Source organism: Artemia sp. Qi Xiang Cuo, chromosome 18 (assembly GCF_049724085.1).
Source record: "Artemia sp. Qi Xiang Cuo chromosome 18, ASM4972408v1, whole genome shotgun sequence".
Classification (NCBI taxonomy): Eukaryota; Metazoa; Arthropoda; class Branchiopoda; order Anostraca; family Artemiidae; genus Artemia; species Artemia sp. Qi Xiang Cuo.
Window position 1 is genome coordinate 5,790,263 of NC_142811.1, and position 26,426 is coordinate 5,816,688.

General features: G+C 35.1%; 1 protein-coding gene across 1 annotated transcript in view; it reads right to left on the reverse strand.

Annotated features, from left to right (window-relative positions):
• LOC148941145 (uncharacterized) overlaps nucleotides 1-26,426 on the reverse strand; it is a 239,910-nt gene that overhangs the window by 24,510 nt on the left and 188,974 nt on the right. Inside the window, exon 11 of the mRNA XM_089104273.1 lies at nucleotides 19,530-19,665. Within this exon, the coding sequence (XP_088960399.1) occupies nucleotides 19,530-19,665 (136 nt within the window). The remainder of the gene's footprint in view (nucleotides 1-19,529; nucleotides 19,666-26,426) is intronic.

Consider the following 26,426-nt stretch of genomic DNA (forward strand, 5'->3'; position numbering starts at 1 on the left):
AAAATTTGCTTAAATGAGGAAGAGGGAGGGGAGATATAGGAGGAGGAGGGAGGGGGAGGAGGAAAGAGTAATAGTTCGGAATGTCAATGACAAATAATTTTATTCATGCGACCAAAAATGTGACCTATATTTTAGTAATATAATATGGATCGGGTACGTACCGGGATTTTTTCCGGGGATGGGAGCAATGATAATAAAAAAAAATTTAAATAAGAAGTACTCAGAAATTTCAGAAAAACTTAGGATTTTAGGGGGCAAGGTTCCCTCCCTAGAGTACGTCCCTGAGATTGATAAGCTTTCTAAGACCCACTTAAAAAAAGCGACAATTCAAACATAGAATGGGAAGGACGAACCACCTGAAAACCAGGGCAATATATCCTCCTGTTTTCTTTTTTGTAAAGGCTGACCTCTAGTTGACCTTACGTATCCTTACGCTTCCTCTAGTTGACCTTACGTATCCTTACGAAATCTAAAACCTATTTTCTCAGATGAGGTTACAGATAATAAAGATGATTTCTTCGCTGTCACACTTTAAGGTCGTAACCACCATTTTCAGGCTTCTGAAGTGATCACCAAAAACGATTTGCTCAGCAGTTTTCAAAGGGAGAGTCAGCAGGATAATTGGTCAGAAGAAGCAAAATGTGAATGAACACACATCACCCCACAGATTCAGCCCTTGAAAACAGCTCACTAGACGGTCTTTGACAATCATGTTGGAAATTTGAAAGTTTCAGATACGGCAAGTGGACACTACTGCTCAGGTAGCGACAAGAAAGCAGGCTTAGCTGCACTATATCCAGAGAAAGAAATCGAAGGTCGGGTATCTAAAGAACGTATCTCCATAATTACGAACTTTCAGAATAGCAGAAAAAAACCTCACAACTTTTTTATTTCCCCCCGCCCTCCGATAACCGTAAAACAAAAACAGATTGATATGTATTGATTTTACATAGATAGACAGATAGATTTATTCACACGAAAGCCCAATTGGGTCATGGTGACATACACAAAACAAGCGAAAAAAATACAGCAACAAAACAAAACTGAAAAGACACTGAAACTCATCACTTAAGAAAATCATCACGACATCTCATGCCTACCCGGACGTATTTTCCAATATTATTTATGTTTAAGTAATACCTATTTCTCAAAATTTACAAAATCCAATCATATCGATCCGTTTTTGTTTTACAGTTATTGGACAGGAAATAAAAAGTTGTGAGGTTTGCTTGGCTCTTCTGAAAATTTAATATTATGGAGATAAGTCCTTTTGATACCCGATTGATGATATACAGTAATTCAGAAAGGACACTGACAAAGTTTCAATTTCGAAAAGTTCAAATTAAGAAAAATTTCCTGGGAATAAAAATCATTAAGGTGAAAAAAGGTAAATAAAAAAAAAGCGTTACATGAAACCTGTATCAACCCTTACGAAATATGATCCTTCTTTTCCCTGAATAATCTATAAGGAATGGCAATTAAAAAGGCGGAAGTGAAGATCTAGCCAGGGGGTACTCAATCTATTTTAATGGTGTATATTAGAGCATCCCTTGTACCGTGCTTCAAAGGCCACATAATGTGCCTCCAGCTCACTATCCTGTCTAAGCCAGCAGGGGCATATCCCCAGGGTGTTTTTTAGGGCACGTGTTACCCCTTCAAATCGTCAGAAGCTGTTCTAATTACACAGTTGCTCTAATTAGAGGGGCGAAAAAATAACAACGGAGGAGACCGTATTTCGTTAGTACTAAGCATTAATTCTGTATCGGCCCCTGCTAGCCAGTATCGAACTGTTATATCGATACCGCCAGTGTGGTATTTGGTGTACTTTTAAGATATCTTGCACCTAATCCCTCGTCATAATATTGCTTTCCCTTAGGTGTCCATAACGAAGGACTATTAAGAAAGGCGGAAGTAAAGAACGAAAAAGAAAGAGAATGTTTGTTTTGTGGAAGAAAACGTGCGTCTTAAGACAAATTACTCTTTGTTTGGAAAAAGTGGAAGTTTCCTAGAAAAGAGCTGGAAAAACGTTGCGAAATATTTTTATAAGACAGATTGTCACGTAAGGGTTGGTGAAGATTTGGGATTTATGGAAAAAAGAGGGAAAGTGGCAAAAATCTTAATGAGATTAAAAGATTAAGAAGGAAAATAGCAAAACTAAAAAAAAAATGAAAATTTATGAACACAGTTAAAAAGATGATAACCGAAGAAGATGTAACTTAAAAGAGGCATAAAACATGTGTATATATGTATAATGATGCAAATAAATTTGTAGTTGTATAGAAAACATCAAAAGACCATCAAACATAATTAAACCCAGTTTAACAGACACGGCTTAAAGCACCTCGTAGATCGGCTGTCACGTATTTGATTTTCCAAATTTTTCATTTTTACCTGGTTCCTGTCTCTTTTGAAATACAAAAAAATTGTTCAAGTAATTCCAAATTACTATTAAGTGAATCAGAATGTTATTTGCCATTTTAAAATACGTATGTGACAATTTTTTCATATTAACCATCTTCTTGAAAATATGTTTTTTAACAATCGATTACTCTGGACCGCAGTTCACTCTTCATTGCCGAAGCCAGGGCCGTATCCAGGAAGGGGGTTAGGGAATTTTAACCCCCAAAATGTTTTTCCGAATCGTAAAATCGTAACGAAAAAGAATGTAAACACATTTTTGATACGTTTTTTAATTTTTTTTCGTACCCCCCCCCCCGAAAAAATCCTGGATACGGCCCTGGCAGCAACCATGATCCTTAAATCTTCAAACAAACTATCATTCCACACTTTCCTACTACTATTACTACGGTACCAACAACTCACTACAGCGCCAAGCCGCCTAAGGCCAGCACAGCTGCGCTCCACCATTTCTCCTCCACCCCAATCTATTCAAAACCTCCCTCTTTACACCCTCCCATGTAGTTCAAATTTCCTAACAAATCCTCCTCAGCCTTAAGAAACACCTACGTTTCTGCATTTATCTTTTTGGCATTTATGAAATCATGACTATTATCTTGACCAAAGTTCTAACAAAGTCCGTAAGGATAGGCTCAAATCCTGGTTGTCGCTGGTTGTTTGGTTTGGACCGGGGGTCAGCAGCGTGACTCTGTGAGCTCAGTAAGAGTCGACCTAGCTCAAAACGTAATAAAAAAAAAAAAAAAAAAAAACAAAAAAAAAAAAGTTTTTTCCAAATCAAACAGTTCGTGGTAACGAACTGTAAGTAAGGAGCGACCCGGCTCAATGGTAACCGAAACTCTAGAAAACGGTATTTTGATACAAATAGATACATCAAAAGAATCACATTTTAATGTTGATTTCAAATATATAAGTTTTATCAGGTTTAATCTTACTCATCAAAAGTGAGATGCCTGAGAAAATATGGCTGATTTTCAAAAAAGGGGAAAGACTCCTTAAAAACTATACAACCTTAATGAAAATCACACCCTTATATTCCTCGTATCAGAGAAGCCCAATGTAGAGGTTTCAAGTTCCTATTTAAAAAAATGTGGAATTTTGTATTTTTTGCCAGAAGAAAGATCACGGGTGCGGGTTTATTTGTTTGTTTGTTTTGTTTTTTTTTCCCCAGGGGTGATCGTATCGAACCAGTTGTCCTAGAATATCTTGGGAGGGCTCATTAGAATGGAAATTGAAAGTTCTAGTGCCCTTTTTAAGTGACCAAAAAAAATGGAGGGCAACTAGGCCCCCTCCCACACTCATTTTTTTCCCAAAGTCACCTGATCAAAATTTTGAGATAGCCATTTTATTCAACATGTTCGAAAATATTATAAATATGTCTTTTAAGATTACTTAATCCCCCGAAGGTCCCAGGGGGAGGGCTGAAAGTTATGAACTTCACCCACTGTTAACATATAGTATTGGTTATTTGGAAGTATACATACATTTTCAGGGGAGATTTTTCCTGGTAGTGGGGGGGTGGGTGGGTCAGGGGTTATGTGGGAGGATCTTTCCATGAAGGAAGTTTTCATGGGGGAAGGGACATTGCTATGAAGGGGACGCTGGACTTCCCAGCATTATTTAAAAAAAGATCATAAATTTAATATAAAAAAAACAAGTATTTCAACTGCAACAGCAGCAACATCGAAACTTTAAACGAACAGAAAATATAACATATATAATTGGGTTCACCCCGTAGTCAATGCCTCGTTCTTTAAGCCAAAGATTTCTTAGTACTTTCATAAGAGCTATTTATTCTAATTAACGGCCTTTGTGATTAAGCGGTCATTTCTAAAGAATTGGAACAAAATTTGAACTTTCGCTTAAAGAGCGAGGTATTGACTAGGGGGCGAACCCCCTAATAAACGTATTAAAAATATATGAATATAGAAGTTCGTTACGTAAGTTAATTCGTAAGTTACGTATATTTATTACTAATAAAAACGTTCGTAAATAAAATTAAACAAGTTTTGAGAAAGCCATTTAAGTAAATAAAAGTAAGTTAATATGAAAATTTAGTTTTAATTATTCATGTACGGTGAGCCAAGATCAAAACCTGCATTTATTCAAAAACGTTCAAAAATTAAATAAAAAAACAAGTTTTTTAAACTGAAAGTAAGGAGCGACATTAAAACTTAAAACGAACAGAAATTATTCTGTATATGAAAGAGACTGTCCCCTCCTCAACGCCTCGCTCTTTACGCTAAAGTTTGACTCTGTCTCACAACTTTATTTTTTAAAACAATAAAAAACTTTAGCGTAAAGAGCGAAGCGTTGAGGAGGGGACAGTCTCTTTCATATACAGAATAATTTCTGTTCGTTTTAAGTTTTAATGTCGCTCCTTACTTTCAGTTTAAAAAACTTGTTTTTTTATTTAATAAAAATAAGGAGCAAAATTAAAACTTAAAGCGAACAGAAATTATTACGTATATGAGGGGGTTCGTCCCCTCATCAATACCTCACTCTTTAGGCTAAAGTTCGAATTCTGTTCCAATTCTTTAAGAATGACCCCTGAATCACAAAGGCCGTTTAATTAGAACAAACAGATCTTCTGAAAGTACTAAAACAACTTTAGCGTAAAGAGCGAGGTATTGAAGAGGGGGTAGAGCCCCTAATATACGTAATAATTTTTTTTTCTTTTCAGTTTTAACATTGCTCCTTACTTTCAGTTGAAAAAACTTTGTTTTTTTATTTAATTTCTGATAGTTTTTTTTTAAATAATGCTGGGAAATCCGGCACCCCCTTCATGAAAACTTCTCTTTCCCTATGAAAAAGTCCTCCATGGAAAGATCCTCCGACGTAACCCTCTTCCCCGACCCCCCACCAGAAAAATCTTCCTGAAAATGTCTGTATACTTCCCAATAACCAATACTATATGTAAACAATGGGCAATGTTCATAACTTGCAGCCCTTCCCCCAGGGACTGTGAGTAGTAACCAAGGTACTATTTCTACCGCGCCCATGTACCAAACAGGTTTCTGGTAGGTATAGTATTCTACCGGTCCTATAGGAAGATATTTCTACCGGTCCTATAGGAAGATATTTCTACCGGTCCTATAGGAAGACATTTCTACCGGTCCTATAGGCTGACATGTCTACCGGTTCTATAGCAATACATTTCTACCGGTCCTATAGGTAATACTTCTACGAGGCATTACACCTTTTCAAAGAGAGTGAGTATCCTCTCACATGGCCTTATACTTCTACGACTTTATGTTCCTTTCTGTGTTATGCTGAACCTTGTATACACCTTTTCAAAGAGAGTGAGTATCCTCTCACATGGCATTATACTTCTACGACTTTATGTTCCTTTCTATGTTATTCTGGACCTTGCATAACGTGTTATGAAGGACAAATTTTTCTGACGCAATTTACAGACCAGATTTCTACTTCATATATTTTTTTGATAACTTGATAGGTGATTTGAATAAAAGGATTTCAAATATTTTGTCTATGATATAGATGCTAACTCAATGTGCGAAAAGATATTCAATTAACACTAATCTGATCTGATTGAATTGTCGCCGACAATGAGATTTAATCAATGCTAAGCCTATTGTTAGTGCAAGAGAGTTACCCAATTTACAGCATAGTGTTAACTGACAGTCTTCCAAATACGAACATTTTGAAAAGCAGACAAAAAATCGGACATTATAATCAAAATTATTTGATTAACATTTAAAAAGGGGTAATGAGATATATGATCTGTATAATACACAAGTGATGTTTGATAAGTATTGTCAATTTAAAATAGGATCTAACGTCCCCTTCGTCCCCCCCCCCCCATTTATGAAGGCCGGGAAGGGAGGAGTCAAATTCGGAGGGCCAAAGGAGTTATTAACTCGGGTAAATTTTTTATAAATTTTAAAAATTCCTAAAGACGAATAGGAAATGCATTTTTTATTTACATGGTGTTCATTCAATTGAAAGCGAGGATTTCTGTTAAATAAATAATTCTTATATTTTTTCCGTTCAATTGAAAGCGAGAATTTCTGTTAAATAAATAATTGTTATACCTTTTAAAATAGCTTTACGGGGTTTGAGGGACTCTGTCGTTTTATTACGTGTGATTTTTTATTTACATGGTGTTCGTTCAAAAAGCGAGGATTTCTGTTAAATAAATAATTCTTATATTTTTTACATTAAATTTAAAGCGAGGATTTCTGTTAAATAAATAATTGTTATACCTTTTAAAATAGCTTTAAGGGGTTTGACGGACTCTGTGGTGTTATTACGTGTGATTTTTTCTTTAAATGGTGTTAGTTAAAAAATCGAGGATTTATTTTAAATAAATAATTATTATATTTTTTACGTTCAATTTAAAGAGAGGATTTCTGTTAAATAAATAATTGTTATACCTTTTAAAATAGCTTTACGGGGGTTTGAGGGACTCTGTCGTTTTATTACGTGTGATTTTTTTCTTTACATGGTGTTCGTTCAATTTAAAGCGAGGATTTCTGTTAAATAAATAATTCTTATATTTTTTCCGTTCAATTGAAAGCGAGAATTTCTGTTAAATAAATAATCGTTATACCTTTTAAAATTGCTTTACGGGGTTTGAGGGACTCTGTCGTTTTATTACGTGCGATTTTTTGTTTACATGGTGTTAGTTAAATTTAAAGCGAGGAATCCTGTTAAATAAATAATTCTTATATTTTTTACATTAAATTGAAAGCGAGGATTTCTGTTAAATAAATAATTGTTATACCTTTTAAAATAGCTTTACGGGGTTTGACGGACTCTGTCGTGTTATTACGTGTGATTTTTTATTTACATGGTGTTAGTTCAAACAGCGAGGATTTCTGTTAAATAAATAATTTTTATACCTTTTAAAATAGCTTTACAGGGTTTGAGGGGCTCTGTCGTTTTATTCCGTGTGATTTTTTCTTTACATGGTGTTCGTTCAAAAAGCGAGGATTTCTGTTAAATAAATAATTCTTATAAATTTTAAAATAGCTTTACGGGGGGTTTGAGAGACTCTGTGTAAATATTTATCGGGGTTTTATTTTTTCTGTTCAATTATTTTCAGTGTAAGCCGATATAATTACCACATTCTTTTATTCTAACTTAACTTGTAGGAATAGAGTTTCGGTTACTATTGAGCCTTACATGCCTGAAATCATGAATTAGAATATTTAATTAGAAGTTTGGGATTTTCAGACATAGTTTTTTAGATGGTCATGGGTGTTAGGTTTCTGGAGGGTTTTATGACTCCTCCCTCCACTGAATTCACATGGTTTTAGGACTCATCCCCCCTAGCCATAACTCCATTCAACCTTGAGCGAAGATATAAAAGTTTTATGAAGTATTTTTCTACTTAACAAATACATTAATAACTTCCAAGATGATGATACTGTATGACACAGAATTTATCAGTTAACGAGAGTTGAATGACTCCTCCTCGCAATGACTTCCAAGGGTTTTATGACTCCTCCACACAATGAATTCAGATGGTTTTAGGACTCATCCCCCTAGCCATAACTCCATTCAACCTTGAGCGAAGATATAAAAGTTTAATGAAGTATTTTTCTACTTAAAAACTACATTAATAACTTCCAAGATGATAGGACTGTATGACACAGAATTTATCAGTTTGAAAAAATCATCTTGTGGTGTTATATTTGAATGTGCATTTTTATTATTGTCTATGGAGCTCGAAGAAATTGACTGTTATCATTGGATGAACATGTTATAGTGAACTATAACATGTTTGAGTATGATAAAAGCTTGTGGAGTACTAAATTACGTCATATAAACAGACTGGGATTCTACGATAGAGTAATACCACCACTTAATAATGCTGGTCGAGAACTGAGAAATGTTCAGGAGGAAGTCAGTGAAATTTACAGCTTTTTCGGGGTTGAAGCACTCTACGTAAAGGGCAATGTACCTATAGATAAAGTTTTAATTCAAAAGTGTGACCCTAGGGTTCCACTTTTCAATCTAGAAGAGTTTAAGTGTCCTAAATTTGAAGGGGGGTTATCACCGTCCTGAAGACGAGGTTAGGTTCTTCGCACAGTGGATACCTAAGAACATATCTGATCGTGATAAATCCATAAGACATGTTAAAAACTATTCTATATCATGGGACCATCGTTTGTGGATTTTTAAGAGTGAACTCTAAGTAATTTTTTTATGTAAACATTTGTTTTTTTTTTTTTTTTTTTCAAAAAAAAAATCTTTTAATAAGTTTTATCAAAAAATATATTTAATCTTAACCCGTCTTTAATCTTTAGAATAGTTCTATTGTAAGCAAGTAACAAACTCTTTCCTGAAGTCACCTCTTGGATACACAATGCAGAAACCTCATTTAAGAAACTATGAAAAAATTGTAAGTAAGTAAGTAAGTAACAAATTCTTTCTTGAAGTCACCTCTTGGATACACAATACAGAAATTTTCATTAAAGAAATTATGAAGAAATTGTAAGTAAGTAGCAAATTCTTTCTTGAATTCACCTGCTGGATAAACAAAGACATTTCGTTCAAGAAATTATGACAAAATTCTAAGTAATTAACAAACTCTTTATTGTTTACATGACTTAGATACACGATGTAGAAATTTATTTCAAGAAATTATTAAAAAATTCTCAGTAAGCAACAATTTCTTTCTTGAAGTCATCTCTTGGATAAACAATACGGAAATTTCATTCAAGAAATTATGAAAATATTTTTAAGTAAATAACAAACTCTTTATTGATTTCACCTCTTGGATATACAGTACCAATACTTCATTCAAGAAATTATGAAAAAATCGCAAGTAAGTAACTTTTTTTTTCTCTTTATCACAAACAATTTTCACTTAGCTACATGATGTAGAAATTTAATTCAAGAAATTATTAAAAAATTCTGAGTAAGTAACAATTTCTTTCTGGAAGTCAACTCTTGGATACACAATACGGAAATTTCATTCAAGAAATTATGAAAAAAATGTAACTAAGTAGCAAATTCTTTCTTGATTTCACCTGTTGGATAAACAAAAAGACGTTTCGTTCAAGAAATTATGACAAAATTCTAAGTAAGTAACGAACTTTTTATTGTTTTCACGAGTTGGATATACGATGTAGAAATTAAATTCAAGAAATTATGAAAAAAATTCTCAGTAAGAAACAATTTCGTTCTCGAGCTAATCTCTTGGATACGCAATACGGAAATTTCAATCAAGAGATTATGAAAATATTTGTAAGTAACAAACTCTTTTTTGATTTCACCTCTTGGATATATAGAACCGATACTTCATTGAATAAATTATGAAAAAATCGCAACTAAGTAACTTTTTTTTTCTCTTTATCACAAACAATTTTCACTTGGATACAAGATGTAGAAAGTTAGTTCAAGAAATTATGAAAAAATTCTCAGTAAGTAAAAATTTCTTTCTAGAAGTCAACTCTTGGATACACAATACGGAAATTTCATTCAAGAAATTATGAAAAAAATGTAACTAAGTAGCAAATTCTTTCTTGAATTCACCTGTTGGATAAACAAAGACATTTCGTTCAAGAAATTATGACAAAATTCTAAGTAAGTAACAAACTCTCTATTGTTTTCACGAGTTAGATATACGGTGTAGAAATTAAATTCAAGAAATTATGAAAAAATTCTCAGACTCAGTAGCAAATTATATCTTGAATTCACATGTTGGATAAACAAAAAGACATTTCGTTCAAGAAATTATAACAAAATTCTAAGTAAGTAACAAACTCTATATTGTTTTTATGAGTTAGATATACGATTTAGAAATTAAATTCAAGAAATTATGAAAAAAATCTCAGTAAGTAACCATTTCTTTCTTGAAGTCAACTCTTGGATACACAATACGGAAATTTCATTCAAAAAATTATGAAAATATTTTTAAGTAAGCAAAAGACTCTTTATTGATTTCATCTCTTGGATACTTCATTCAAGAAATTATGAAAAAATCGCAAGTAAGTAACTTTTTTTTCTCTTTATCACAAACAATTTTCACTTAGCTACATGATTTAGAAATTTATTTCAAGAAATTATTAAAAAATTCTCAGTAAGTGACAATTTATTTCTTGAAGTCAACTCTTGGATACACAATACGGAAATTTCATTCAAGATTTCGTTCAAGAAATTATGAAAATATTTGTAAGTAAGTAACAAACTCTTTATTGATTTCACCTCTTGGATATACAGTACAGATACTTCATTCAAGAAATTATGACAAAAGTCTAAGTAAGTAACAAACTCTGTATTGTTTTCACAATTTAGATATACGATCTAGAAATTAAATTCAAGAAATTATGAAAAAAATTCTCAGTAAGCAACAATTTCGTTTTTGAAGTCAACTCTTGGATACGCACTACAGAAATTTCATTCAAAAAATTATGAAAATATTTGTAAGTAAGTAATAAAACTCTTTTTTGATTTCACCTCTTGGATATACAGTACAGATATTTCATTCAAGAAATTATGAAAACATTCCAAGTAAGTATTTTTTTTTTTCTCTTTCTCACAAACAATTTTCCCTTAACTGCACGATGTTGAAATTTAAATCAAGAAATTATTAAAAAATTCTCAACAAGTAAAAATTTATTTCTTGAAGTCAACTCTTTGATACACAATACGGAAATTTCATTCAAGAAATTATGAAAAAATTGTAACTAAGTAGCAAATTCTTTCTTGAATTCACCTGTTGGATAAACAAAAAGACATTTCGTTCAAGAAATTATGACAAAATTCTAAGTAAGTAACAAACTCTCTATTGTTTTCACGAGTTAGATATACGATGTAGAAATTAAATTCAAGAAATTATGAAAAAATTCTCATTCTAAGTAGCAAATTCTTTCTTGAATTCACCTGTTGGATAAACAAAAAGACATTTCGTTCAAGAAATTATTACAAAATTCTAAGTAAGTAACAAACTCTTTATTGTTTTTATGAGTTAGATATACGATCTAGAAATTAAATTCAAGAAATTATGAAAAAATTCTCAGTAAGTAACCGTTTATTTCTCGAAGTCAACTCTTAGATACACAGTAAGGAAATTTCATTCAAGAAAGTAAGAAAATATTTGTAAGTAAGTAACAAACTCGTTATTGATTTCCCCTCTTGGATATACAGTACAGATACTTCATTCAAGAAATTATGAAAAAATCGCAAGTAAGTAACTTTTTTTTCTCTTTATCACAAACCATTTTCACTTAACTACACGATGTAGAAATTTAATTCAAGAAATTATGAAAAAATTCTCAGTAAGTAACAATCTCTTTCTTGAAGTCATCTCTTGGATACACAATACGAAAATTTCATTCAAGAAATTATAAAAATATTTTTAAGTAAGTAACAAGCTCTTTATTGATTTCACCTCTTGAATATACAGTACAGATACTTCATTCAAGAAACGTGATTAAACACGTTTTGAAACTACATGCTATTTGCATGCCTTTCCTTGGCACCTTTCCAAACGAACGGGGATTCCCCACTGGTTCCTACACATTGCAAAAAGTGAGCAGTACGAAAACTCCACGTTTTCAGCCAGAATGGTTTTTTAGACAACACCCATTTTTAGGGACCAATCAGAGACAGCGGAGTTTGCTCATGATACAATAGCGTGATTTGTGATTGGTTACACACGATGCTGGTACATACAGCGTGAGAGAGACCTGCAACGTTAACATAGCTTTATTTCATTTTTTTTAAGGTTAATCTCTATGAGATTACGGGCACGCACGTCACCTCGTCTAAATTAACCTTAAAAAACGAAATAAAGCTATGTCGACTTTGCATATCTCTCTCACTATGTATGCGCCGTCGTGGTGTGTAACCAATCACCAATCAAGTTATTGTATATTGAGCAACCTCCGCTGTCTCTGATTGGTCCCTAAAAATGGGTGTTGTCTAAAAAACCAGTCTGGCTGAAAACGTGGAGTTTTCGTAATGCTCACTTTTTCCAATGTGGAAGAACCAGTGGGGAATCCCCGTTCGTTTGGAGAGGTGCCGAAGAAAGGTGAACAAAAAGTATGTAGTTTCAAAACGTGTTTAATCACTTTTCTTGAATCAAGTATCTGTACTGTATATTCAAGAGGTGAAATCAATAAAGAGCTTGTTACTTACTTACAAATATTTTTATGATTTCTTGAATGAAATTTCCGCATTGTGTATCCAAGAGTTGACTTCAAGAAAGCAATTATTACTCACTGAGAATTTTTTCATAATTTCTTGAATTAAATTTCAACATCGTGTAGCTAAGTGAAAATTGTTTGTGATAAAGAGAAAAAAAAAGTTACTTAATTGCGATTTTTTCATAATTTATTGAATGAAGTATCTGTACTGTATATCCAAGAGGTGAAATCAATAAAGAGTTTGTTACTTAATTGAAAATATTTTGATAATTAATTGAATGATATTTCCGTATTGTGTATCCAAGAGTTGACTTCGAGAAAGAAATGGTTAATCACTGAGAATTTTTTCATAATTTCATGAATTTAATTTCTGCATCATATATCTAACTCGTGAAAACGATAAAGAGTTTATTACTTACTTAGAATTTTGCCATAATTTCTTGAACGAAATGTCTTTTTGTTTATCCAACAGGTGAATTCAAGAAAGAATTTGCTAATTAGACTGAGAATTTTTTCATAATTTCTTGAATTTAATTTCTACATCTTATATCTAACTCGTGAAGACAATAAAGAGTTTGTTAATTACTTAGAATTTTGTCATAATTTCTTGAATGAAATGTCTTTTTGTTTATTAAACAGGTGAAATCAAGAAAAAGTTTACTACTTAGTTACAATTTTTTCATAATTTCTTGAATGAAATTTCAGTATTGTGTATCCAAAAGTTGACTTCAAGAAAGAAATTGATACTTAATGAGAATGTTTTCATTATTTCTTGAACTTAATTTCCTATATCGTTTATGCTATTGTAAATTGCTTTTTACATAGAGAAAAAAAAAGTTAGTAACTTAGGGTTCTTGACCAACTGTTCGAAGGATTAGCCTGTTTCTTTTATTCAGTATAGAAAAACAATAGAGTTCTCTACATAAAAACAAATATTTTAATAACTTCTTTAAAGAATTTTACGTATAGCGTATCAGAGAGTTAACTTTAAGAAAGAAATTGTTACTTACTGAGAATTTTGTCATAATTTCTTGAAATTAAATTTCTGCATTGTATATCTAAGTCGTGAAAACAATTAAGAGTTTGTTACTTACTTAGAATTTTGTCATAATTTCTTGAACGAAATATCATTTTGTTTGTCCAACAGGTGAATTCAAGAAAGAATTTGCTACTTAGTTACAATTTTTTCATAATTTTTTGAATGAAATTTCCGTATTGTGTATCCAAGAGTTGACTTCAAGAAAGAAATTGTTACTTACTGAGAATTTTTTCATAATTTCTTGAATTAAATTTCTACATCATGTAGCTAACTTTTGTTACTGTTTGTTACTTTTTGTGTAACAAAAATCAATAGAGTTTGTTACTTACTTACAAATATTTTCATAATTTCTTGAATGAAATTTCCGTATTGTGTATCCAAGAGATGACTTCAAGAAAGAAATTGTTACTTACTGAGAATTTTTTCATAATTTCTTGAATCAAATTTCTGCATCGTGTATCTAAGTCATGTAAACAATAAACAGTTTGTTACTTACTTAGAATTTTGTCATAATTTCTTGAACGAAATGTCTTTGTTTATCCAGCAGGTGAATTCAAGAAAGAATTTGCTACTTACTTACAATTTTTTCATAATTTCTTTAATAAAAATTTCTGTATTGTGTATCCAAGAGGTGACTTCAAGAAAGAATTTGTTAGTTACTTACTTATTTACAATTTTTTCATAGTTTCTTAAATAAAGTTTCTGCATTGTGTATCCAAGAGATGACTTCAGGAAAGAGTTTGTTACTTGCTTTCAATAGAACTATTCTAAAGAATAAAGACGGGTTAAGCTTAAAGATATTTATTGCTTAAACATATTAACAGATTTTTTTTTTGAAAAAAACAACAACAAATGTTTACATAAAAATATTACTTAGAGTTCACTCTTAAACATCCACAAACGATGGTCCCATGATATAGGATAGTTTTTAACATGTCTTATGGATTTATCACGATCAGGTATGTTCTTAGGTATCCACTGTGCTAAGAACCTAACCTTGTCTTCAGGACGGTGATAACCCCCCTTCAAATTTAGGACACTTAAACTCTTCTAGATTGAAAAGTGGAATCCTAGGGTCACACTTTTAAATTAAAACTTTATCTGTCGGTACAGTGCCCTTTACGTAGAGCGCTTCAACTCCGAAAAAGCTGCAAATTTCACTGACTTCCTCCTGAACATCTCTCAGTTCCCGACCAGCATTATTAAGTGGTGGTATCACTCTATCGTAGAATCCCAGTCTGTTTATACGACGTAATGTAGTACTCCACAAGCTTTTATCATGCTCAAACATATTATAGTTCACTATCCAATGATAACATTCAATTTGTTCGAGTTCCATAGACAATAATAAAAATGCACATTCAAATAACACCACAAGATGATTTTTTTTAAACTGATAAATTCTGTGTCATACAGTCCTATCATCTTGGAAGTTATTAATGTAGTTGTTAAGTAGAAAAATACTTCATCAAACTTTTATATCTTCGCTCAAGGATGAATGGAGTTATGGCTAGGGGGATGAGTCCTAAAACCATCTGAATTCATTGTGGGGAGGAGTCATAAAACCCCTAGAAGTTATTGCAGGGAGGAGTCACTGAACTGTGGGTAACTGATAAATTCTGTGTCATACCGTCCTATCATCTTGGTAGCTATTAATGTAGTTGTTAAGTAGAAAAATACTTCATCAAACTTTTATATCTTCGCTCAAGGTTGAATGGAGTTATGGCTAGGGGGGTGAGTCCTAAAATCATCTGAATTCAATGGAGGGAGGAGTCATGAAACCCTCCGGGAACCTAACACCCCTGAACATCTAAAAAACTATGTCTGAAAACCCAAACAGCTAATTAAACATTCTAATTCATGATTTCAGGCATGTAAGGCTCAATAGTAACCGAAACTCTATTCCTACAAGTTAAGTTAGAATAAAAGAATGTGGTAATTATATTGGCTTACACTGAAAATAATTGAACAGAAAAAATAAAACCCAGATAAATATTTACACAGAGTCTCTCAAACCCCCCGTAAAGCTATTTTAAAAGGTATAAGAATTATTTATTTAACAGAAATCCTCGCTTTTTGAACGAACACCATGTAAAGAAAAAATCACAAGGAATAAAACGACAGAGCCCCTCAAATCCCGTAAAGCTATTTTAAAAGGTATAAGAATTATTTATTTAACAGAAATCCTCGCTTTCAATTGAACGGAAAAAATATAAGAATTATTTATTTAACATAAATCCTCGCTTTTTGAACGAACACCATGTAAAGAAAAAATCACACGTAATTAAACGACAGAGCCGCCTCAAACCCCTTAAAGCTATTTTAAAAGGTATAACAATTATTTATTTAAAAGAAATCCTCGATTTCAATTTAACGTAAAAAATAAAAGAATTAATTAATTAACAGAAATCCTCGCTTTTTGAACGAACACAATGTAATTAAAAAATCACACGGAATAACACGACAGAGTCCGTCAAACCCCGTAAAGCTATTTTAAAAGGTATAACAATTATTTATTTAACAGAAATCCTCAATTTCAATTGAACGGAAAAAATATAAGAATTATTTATTTAACAGAAATCCTCGCTTTCAATTGAACGAACACCATGTAAAGAAAAAATCGCACGGAATGAAACGACAGAGTCCCTCAAACCCCGTAAATCTATTTTAAAAGGTATAACAATTATTTATTTAACAGAAATTCTCGCTTTCAATTGAACGGAAAAAATATAATAATTATTTATTTAACATAAATCCTCGCTTTAAATTGAATGAACACCATTTAAATAAAAAAATCACACGTAATAACACGACAGAGTCCCTCAAACCCCCGTAAAGCTATTTTAAAAGGTATAACAATTATTTATTTAACAGAAATCCTCGCTTTAAATTGAACGTAAAAAATATAATAATTATTTATTTAACATAAATCCTCGATTTTTTAACTAACACCATTTAAAGAAAAAATCACACGTAATAACACGACAGAGTCCGTCAAACCCCGTAAAGCTATTTTAAAAGGTATAACAATTATTTATTTAACAGAAATCCTCGCTTTCAATTGAACGGAAAAAATATAAGAATTATTTATTTAACATAAATCCTCGCTTTCAATTGAACAAACACCATTTAAAGAAAAAATCGCACGGAATAACACGACAGAGTACCTCAAACCCCGTAAAGCTATTTTAAAAGGTATAACGATTATTTATTTAACATAAATCCTCGATTTCAATTTAACTTAAAAAATATAATAATTATTTATTTAACATAAATCCTCGCTTTAAATTGAACTAACACAATGTAAAGAAAAAATCACACGTAATAAAACGACAGAGTCCCTCAAACCCTCGTAAAGCTATTTTAAAATGTATAACAATTATTTATTGAACAGAAATCCTCACTTTTTTAACGAACACGATTTAATGAAAAAATCACACGGAATAAAACGACAGAGCCTGTCAAACCCCGTAAAGCTATTTTAAAAGGTATAACAATTATTTATTTAACAGAAATCCTCGCTTACAATTGAACGGAAAAAATATAAGAATTATTTATTTAACAGGAATCCTCGCTTTCAATTGAACGAACACCATGTAAAGAAAAAATGCATTTCCGATTCGTCATTAGGCATTTTTCAAATTTATAACAAATTACCCGAGTTAACAACTCCTTCGGGCCTCCGAAATTGACTCCTCCCCTCCCTGCCCTCAGAAATGGGGGGGACGAAGGGGACGTTAGATCCTATTTTAAATTGACAATACTTATCAAACATCACTTGTGTATTATACAGATCATATATATCATTACCCCTTTTTAAATGTTAATCAAATAATTTTGATTATAATGTCCGATTTTTTGTCTGCTTTTCAAAATGTTCGTATTTGGAAGACTGTCAGTTAACACTAAGCTGTAAATTGGGTAACTCTCTCGAAATAACAATAGGCTTAGCAGTGATTAAATCTCATTGTCGGCGACAATTCAATCAGATCAGAGTAGTGCAAATGGAATACTTTTTTGCAAATTGAGTTAGCTTCTATTTCATAGACAAAATATTTGAATTCCTTTTATTCAAATCACCTATCAAGTTATCAAAAAAATATATGAAGTAGAAATCTGGTCTGTAAATTGTGTCAGAAAAACTTGTCCTTCATAACACGTTATGCAAGGTCCAGAATAGCACAGGATGGAACATAAAGTCGTAGAAGTATAAGGCCATGTGAGAGGATACTCACTCTCTTTGAAAAGGTGTATACAAGGTCCAGAATAACACAGAAAGGAACATAAAGTGGTAGAAGTATAAGGCCATGTGAGAGGATACTCACTCTCTTTGAAAAGGTTTATTGCCTCGTAGAAGTATTACCTATAGTACCGGTAGAAATGTCTTGCTATAGGACCGATAGAAATGTCTTCCTATAGGACCGGTAGAAATGTCTTCCTATAGAACCTGTAGAAATATCTTCCTATAGAACCGGTAGAAACATCTTCCTATAGGACCGGTAGAATACTACACCTACCAGAAACCTGTTTGGTACAGGGGCGCGGTAGAAATAGTACCTTGGTTACTACTACTGTGGGGGATTGAGTCGTCCTCAGAGACATAGTTATTAGATTCTTCGACTAGGCCGAATAAAACGGCTAACTAAAAATTTTGATCCAGGGACTTTGGAAAAAAATGAGCGTTGGAGGGGGCATATTTGCCCTCCAATTTTTTTGGTCACTTAAAAAGGACACTATAGCTTTTAATTTCCCTTTGAATGAGCCCTCTTGCAACATTCTAGGACCACTGGGTCGATACAATCACCCCTGGGAAAAAAACATAAAAAAAATAAACACGCATCCGTTATCATTCTTCTGGCAAAAATTAAAAATTCCACATTTTTGCAAATGGGAGCTTAAAACCTCTACAGTAGGGTTCTTTGATATGCTGAATCTTATGGTGCGATTTTCCCTTAAAATAAGGCAAATTTTCTGAGGCTCGTAACTTTTGATGTGTAGGACTAAAGTTGATAAAACTTATATATTTAAAATCGGCAAAAAGTCGGATTCTTTTGATGTATCTATTGGTATCAAAATTCCGTTTTTTAGAGTTCGGTTACTATTGAGCCGGGTCGCTCCTTACTTACAGTTCGTTACCACGAACTGTTTGATACCTAGATAAAGCTGGGGAAGGTAAACAGGAAGGATATACGAAATTACTAAATCGCCTTGTGATAGCAAAAAGATCGTATCTGCACTTTTTAAAATTTCGAGAAAACGCAATTGAAAAGATCGGTTTTTGTGGAGCTGAATGTATGGTAGATAAAAAAAAAAAATGAAATTTACTAGGTCAGAAAGTCAAACAAAAAACAGATACGATATTTTTGCCCTTTTTGGTTTAAAGTAGTTACGACAAAAGTGCAGGATAGCCCTTGGGTTCCTTTCCCACTTTGTTACGACAATTTCTCGTCAAGATTTTCCCAGGAATAGCAAAGGCTTATCTTAGAACTCCAACTCAGCGTTTCTACCCTTTCGCACTACTTTGATCGTTTAAACTGAACTTTAACCCGAAATAGGTATATTCGGAACCATTCCTAAGGTTCGTAGCGCCTTGGGAAAAAATCAATTACTGCACCCCCCCCCCCCTGACACAAACATAAGCAAAAAAGCCGAATCGAAGTGAAAAATTGGATCCAAGTGGGTAATTCCCCAGCCGGCACCCCCAAGCCAAGGCGTCCGTGGCAACTGCCCTGGTTGCCCTCCCCCTAGGAACGGCTCTGGGTACATTTAATGTAGCTCTTCACAGAGTGATGTACCCTAAAAAACTTCCGCAGACGATCCAAACAGTGTAGCATTATCGTGTAGCAAACAGTGTAGCAGTGTAGGATATCGTCCAAATTCTGTTTCCGTCGTCCAGATCTTCCAATGCCAGTAGGAATACAGCTGTAAAAGTACAATTTAAAACAAAAAAAAACCTTCTAATTTTGCGTCCCCATCAGGCAAGTCTGAAGAAAAATGTTTGTCCAGTGAGAAGTATTCACTTTGTTTTGTTTCTTTTGTTCGATCCAGCGGCGAAAATCGACTCTGTGAAATAACGGAGCTCTCTGATCCCTAGAGAAAACAATCAATTATTTGTAACATCTCCTTTGTTATTCTTAACCAAACCTAATGGAAAATTGAAGCAAATGCAACAGAAGACAAAAATTCTTAGATACTTTGGGAAAGATAAAAAGCGTTAGAGAGAATGGAGGTATAAGAACAAAATGACCTACAGAGAGGAGGAGACAAGGATACAACCTTTAAAGAGCAATCAAGGAAGCTCCCTGTACTAATTTTGCACGATTACCATTATATTTGGGATTCAAAACAGTGCTTCTGAAATATCAGAACAGCCCCCCCCCCCGTCCAGTAAAGATGTGAGTTCTGTACGCCCAAGAATCAGGGCACCAAATGGAGGGGACAGGGGGGTATTGATCCTCTTGAATTATATCCCCCCAGCTATATTTTGAAAAAAAACGCTTCTTTTTGGTAATTTCATAGGGAAAACCCAAAAAATGCAAAATCACCCCCCTCCCTAGGTCATGAAAAATGTACTTTTTTGTATCTTTTTTAAAACAAGTAAAGAATCATTCGTGAATTGGCGCCCCCCTTTTCAATTATTAGAGTTCTTTATCATTCTTTAATAGAATAATACCAAAGATATTCCTAAACATATTTCCTAAACATTTTAAACTCCTTCAGATATCATAGGCAGCACAATAGCGCTGTCTAAGTAAAGAGCAAAGTATTAACACATACTAACAAGTACTGACAAAACTCTCCAAAAGTGACCCCGCGTACCTCAGCGCCTCTAGAGGGGAAATGTTGTACTACTTAATCGCTCCGAGCCAATAAATTAAATTTAATACCGCTTTTACGGAACAAGTATAATCACCGACGGAACTTGAAAAATTTAGGTACCAGGTTTGCATAGGTATGGAATCGTCTCCGGAAACGCGGACAAAGGTTCACTTTTTTGTGTGGAGAGGATAGGTTTTGTCAGTACTTGTTGTATGTGTTTATACCACAGTTTATATAATTATCCAGTAAGTTTACCGCAGATGATTTCTGGATCTTCATTCTCGGTGCGAACAAAAAGCTCCTCCCACTTATTTGTGCACTCACTGTCCACTTATTGGTGAGCCGGCCAAGTGGTTTTGTCAGTAATTGTTCTGTAGGTGATTATGCTTTGTCTACCCGTGAAAAGATCTAATGTCGCTTACGTTTATACGTTCTCTAGAGCACTCGCACCTCGGTCCGGGTTTTTATAATGGGTGAGATAGGGAAAGATCATACTGCTAATTATATAAACTGTGGTTTATACTTTGGTAAAGAGCGATGTGGGCACAATGTATTATTTATTTATTTTTTTATTTTTTTGGTTTTAGACCAGGGCACTTGGCATCGAAGAAGTTGTCGTAGAAACGTCGAAAAGGGCTCATTCGATTGGAAATTGAAAGGGCTAGTGCCCTTTTCAATAGCCAAAAGTGATTGGAGGGCAACTAACGCTCCCTCTCAGGCCCACCATTTCCCCAAACACATTCCATCAAAATTTTGGATAGTCATTTTTTTTCAAAGTAAAAGAAAAGTCTAGAAATTGTGCCTTTGAGGATGACAACCCCTCCACAGCCCTCAGTACAAGGGTTGTAAGTTATGTCCCCGGGGCATATAAGGTTTATATAGAAAGGGTGATCGTACAAACTTCGGAGGGGGCTCATTGGATTGGTAATCAGAAGTTTTAGTGCCCTCTTTAAGATTCAGGGTGACCGGAGGGTGGACCCCCCCCCCCCACACACACATTTTCCCGAAATGCACCTGATAGAAATTTTGAGATGGAAATTTGTTGTCGTAGAAATCTTAATGATTCACTAAATCATGTTCCATTCCTCTATTTTAATTTCATTGTTCAATTATTATCCGTTCAGTTTAAAATTTAACTTTTTAGAAAGATTTCTAGATGACCAAGTAGTGAAACATCAGATTACCATAAAAAACGAATTAACTCGCAATTAAAACTCAGTAATTATCAACCATCTTAGCCATCGAATACAAAATAAGGTATATCTATAAAGTTACAAGTCAATTGATTCCAAATTGCCTCTAAAGCGAATTGCCTCTAAAAATAATAAAATGTACTTTTTTAAAACAAGTAAAGAATCATTCGTGAATTGGCGCCCCCTCCCGAATGCACAGTTAAGATCATGAAAACGGCCGATCCGTTATTTATAAAGTAAGAAAAGGTCATTTGATGGGAATAAGAATTTTTTTTTACTTTCCTAGCAAGTAGCATAAAATCCTTACGTATAGCCTGAGGCTTGAAAAGGATTTAAAGGCACATAAGTATAGAATACTCTTATTTAAACACAGATATGCGCAAAAACTTTACAGACAGCGCACATGCTAGTGGCACATAGCATACATGTGCGCAGTGCACATGCATGGTGGCAAGTGGCACACTAACGGGAGGAAGAACCAAAACTGGTATCTATTTTCTAGCCCAGCAAAAAAAAACTCAAATTTATAACATCTATATAATATTTTTATTTTCCTAATATGAAACATGCAAGGAAATAAAAGAAAAAACAGCGGTAAACGCCCTTTGTTAATCTAAATAGTGGGTAAAACACCAATTTTTACAAACGGTATTAAAAGTTTATAATCCAGTAGTCGGCAGGAAACAATTCTGGCACTTTTGGTTAGGGAGTGTTAGAAAATGCACAATCTTGTGTGAGTTTCAGTGTAATTTATGTTAAATTATTCAATAATTACCACACAACTATCCGTAGGCTAGACGTAAATAATTTCTTAGACCACACTGCTTTTCCATTTACGAAAAAATTAAGCAAAAAAAACAGGTTTTAACTTTTATAAAGCAGTGAATACAATAAAATAAACACTTAATTAAACAAAAATACTCCGAATATTTCGGTCCCACGTCCGGGAGCCTTTCTTAAATGAAAAAAAAGAAAAGTAAAAAATGAAACAAAAAATGTTCTTTTTAAAAACCTTAACTTACATCAAAATAAAAACATACTAAACACATAAAGAGAAAAAAATATATATAAATAAATAGGAAACAAAACTCACATATTAAATAAACACTTCCATTCACGCCAGTGAATGAAAGGCTCCCGGGATGTGGGGCCGAAATATTCGGAGTATTTCTGTTTAATTGATATTATGATCAATTAAATAGTATTTAAATGCTGATTCCAGGTGGGAATCAAAGGTCGTCCTAAGCTTGTACACCTCCATGGCAGCGATGGTGGCTACAGGCAATGAGGCTCGATCTCCCGTCCCTGGGCAGCAGAGGAAATCCGTCAGTGCCCCTCAAGGTGGTGGAAGGGTTTAAACACCACTGAGCTCCACGCCGAGCGATTTAGTGGCCGACGCACTCCGGGTGACCCGCAAGACTGGGGACCTTGCGGTCAACTCTATTCCCAAGAAACATCGATGGATCTGAGACCTAGAAGAAAAGTTGTAACGGCTACGGCGTCCCCGGCAAGCGACACGGCCCCTGTATTGGCGCAGGTGTCGAAAAGTAAACAAGCCAACCATACTACGGCGTTCCCGGCAGGCGACGCGACTTCGAATATGGCGGCGAAGTCGAAAAATCTTTTTCATGCCATAAATCTAGGAAAACCCACTACAGTCATTAAACAGGCAAAATCTAGAATAAAGGTGGGATGCTGGAATGTAAGATCCGTCAAACAAGAAGCCACGCAAGTTTTTCTTGTCCATGAGATGGAGAAGTACAACATAGACATACTTTGCATATCCGAGACCAGAATTTCAGGTTCTGGCTCCATAGTTATTACAGCTCCTGAAACGCTACGTCAATTCCATTTTTTCTACTCCGGAGTAGAGGATAATTTGGGACTCCACGGAGTTGGTTTCGTCATAAACCAAAGAACCAGAAATGCTCTCCCAGAATGGGAACCAGTCTCCTGCAGACTTGCCAGAATCAGACTAAAAGGAAACCCCGCAAATGTGTCGATAATTTCTACCTATGCCCCCACCCGTGACGCTGCTGATACGACCAAGGATGATTTCTACGGCAAGCTAAAGCAGCTGTCTTCTTCTGTTGCCGCACGTGATTACTTGATTGTTGCTGGAGACTTCAACGCAAGAGTTGGTCCCTCTGACCAAACCACAAGACAAGTCCTGGGAAAATTTGGACATGGTCACAGATGCGAGAATGGGCAAAGGTTGTTAAACTACGCCTTGATGAACCACCTTGTTGTCACCAATACCATATTTCAGCACAAACCTAGCCACCTTTTAACTTGGCATTCAAATGACGGTGTCACTAAGGCTCAGAAAGACTTCATTCTCGTACGCCAGCGCTGGAGAAGCTCCGTACAGGACCCTCACTCTTACAACAGTGCGGACACAGACTCGCAGTCTGGGTCTGACCACAGGCTTGTTGATGCAAAAATTTTGCTACGTCTTGCAACTCGGACGAAAAACAAGCCCAAGGCCGGATTCGACATTGGTAAGCTCCAAGACAAAGAAGTTCGGCAGGCCCTCAATTTGGAACTGACTAACCGATTTGACGCCCTCAGTTCTGATGAAAACCCAACCCCCGAGAAGAGATGGAAGACCTTTAAAACAGTGATTACAGAGAGTGCTGATGAAATCTTCGGCCGAGCAAAAATCAAACGACAGCACTGGATTACCGCTAGGACCCTGTCAATAGTCGGTGAGCGAAGACAAAAGATGAGCGGCCCTAAAGAAGAAACAAAAGTGCTGCGCAGACAGGTAAAACGCTCTGTTCGTATGGACCGCCGCCAAATGTGGGAAGATGCTACCGTGTCGTTAGAGAAATCAGCACGCTCCCATGATACCCACAAGCTTTACCAGATCCTGAAAGAGTCCGTTGGTAAGAAAGCTGCTGTCTCAGAAATAGTGAAAGACAGATCAGGAAAAATCATTAGTTGTCAGAAGGAGCGCTTAGCAAGATGGAACGATCACTTTCAGATCCTCCTAAACCCATCCCCATCATCTGCTCATGATGCTTTCCCACCTGCCGTTTCTAAAGAACCCTACGACGTCGAGCTGGACACACCAATCAGAGCCGAATTACTAAAAGCGATCAAGACCCAGAAGAACCACAAAGCCCCAGATGAAGACGGCCTCCCCCTGGAAGTTTACAAACAATGCCCTGAGGTCACTGCTGAACAGCTCCATGGGATTCTTGAATAAGTGTGGAGGACCAATTCTTTCCAAAAAGATTGGAAGACATCAGTCATTCTCCCTTTCTATAAGAAAGGAGATAAAACCGAATGCAAAAATTACCGCGGAATAAGTCTTATAGACATTGTGGTCAAAATAATCGGGATCATACTCTTGAACCGCTTCAAAGGGGCAAGGGAGGAAAGAACCCGAGAAAATCAAGCCGGCTTTCGGCCAGGCAGAGGCTGTACTGATAATATCTTCTTTTTTAGCCTCATTATCCAGCAGTTTGAAAGGTACAATCTACCCCTGATCTTGATTTTCCTGGACTTCATTGCCGCCTTCGACTCTGTCACTCGCCAGAAACTTTGGAATATCCTAGAGAATGACGGAATGCCGCTGAAGTTTGTTGAACTTATAAAGGCATACTATGACGCGTCAGTGAGCCGAGTTCGAGTCTATGGTGAAGAAACTGAAGAATTCCTGGTTGAGTTCGGAGTAAAACAAGGGTGTGTCCTCTCTCCGTTTCTGTTCAATTATTGCGTCGATTGGGTGCTTTAAAATGCACTGTCGTCCTATCCAGGAGTTCAGATCGGACAGAATCTTTCACTGACTGACCTCGATTATGCGGATGATGTTGGCCTCCTGTCAGACCCCGCAGAAGCTCAAAACATGCTTGACAACGTGGTGGCATGGGCAGAACTGATCGGCTTGAAAGTCAGCACAGAGAAAACGAAATTCATGGCTATTAACCACGACACAGGATCATTCACACTAACTGTCAATCAAGTTCCGCAGGAAAAAGTCAACTGTTTTACATATTTAGGCTCCCAAATATGTATTGACGGATCCTCCGACGCTGATATCCAACAGAGAATACAGAAAGCACAGACAGTCTTTGCCTCCTTTCGGAAACCCTTATGGAATCGCCGCAAAGTCAGTGTCCGAACGAAAGTTCGAATCTACATGGCACTAGTCCGCACCGTTCTCCTTTACGGATGCGAAACATGGTCGGTAAAACAACAGCATGAGAATACGCTGAAGGTGTTTGAGCATACCTGTCTGCGAAGAATTCTCAGAATACAGCTGCGTGACTGTATATCCAGCGCAGATCTACATCGAATGTGCAATATTCTGAGAGATGTTGCGCTCACTATTAAAGAACACCGTTTAAAATGGTTGGGCCATGTTTTACGAAAGCCGCCAGAATACTTGCCTCGCCAAATACTTCTAGTCGAGCCTATTAGCTCCTGGAAGAGACTTCAAGGAGGACAGAGGAAAAACTGGTGGAACCTGGCCAAATCAGACCTTGAACCTATCGGGGGATTCAGAAAGTTCAGAAACAGATGGTCAACTCAGTGGCTTGCTTTTGCAGAGCAGCTGGCAGAAGATCGCTCAACATGGTCCAAGAAGGTCTCCAAGATCATCGATGCCGGGCGAGGTGGAAACGCCTGATTCCCGCCACAAGTAAGTAAAGTAAAGTATTTAAATGTTGATATTAAATAGTGAGTTATTAAATAGATATTAAATAGTACTGAGATATTAAATAGTACTATCTAGTGAGTTTCGCTTGCAGCCCATTACATTTTGGGTTCTAGGCGTCTACAGGGAAAATACTTCCCCAGATAATACCCCCCGGGAAATAACCCTCCGCGGAA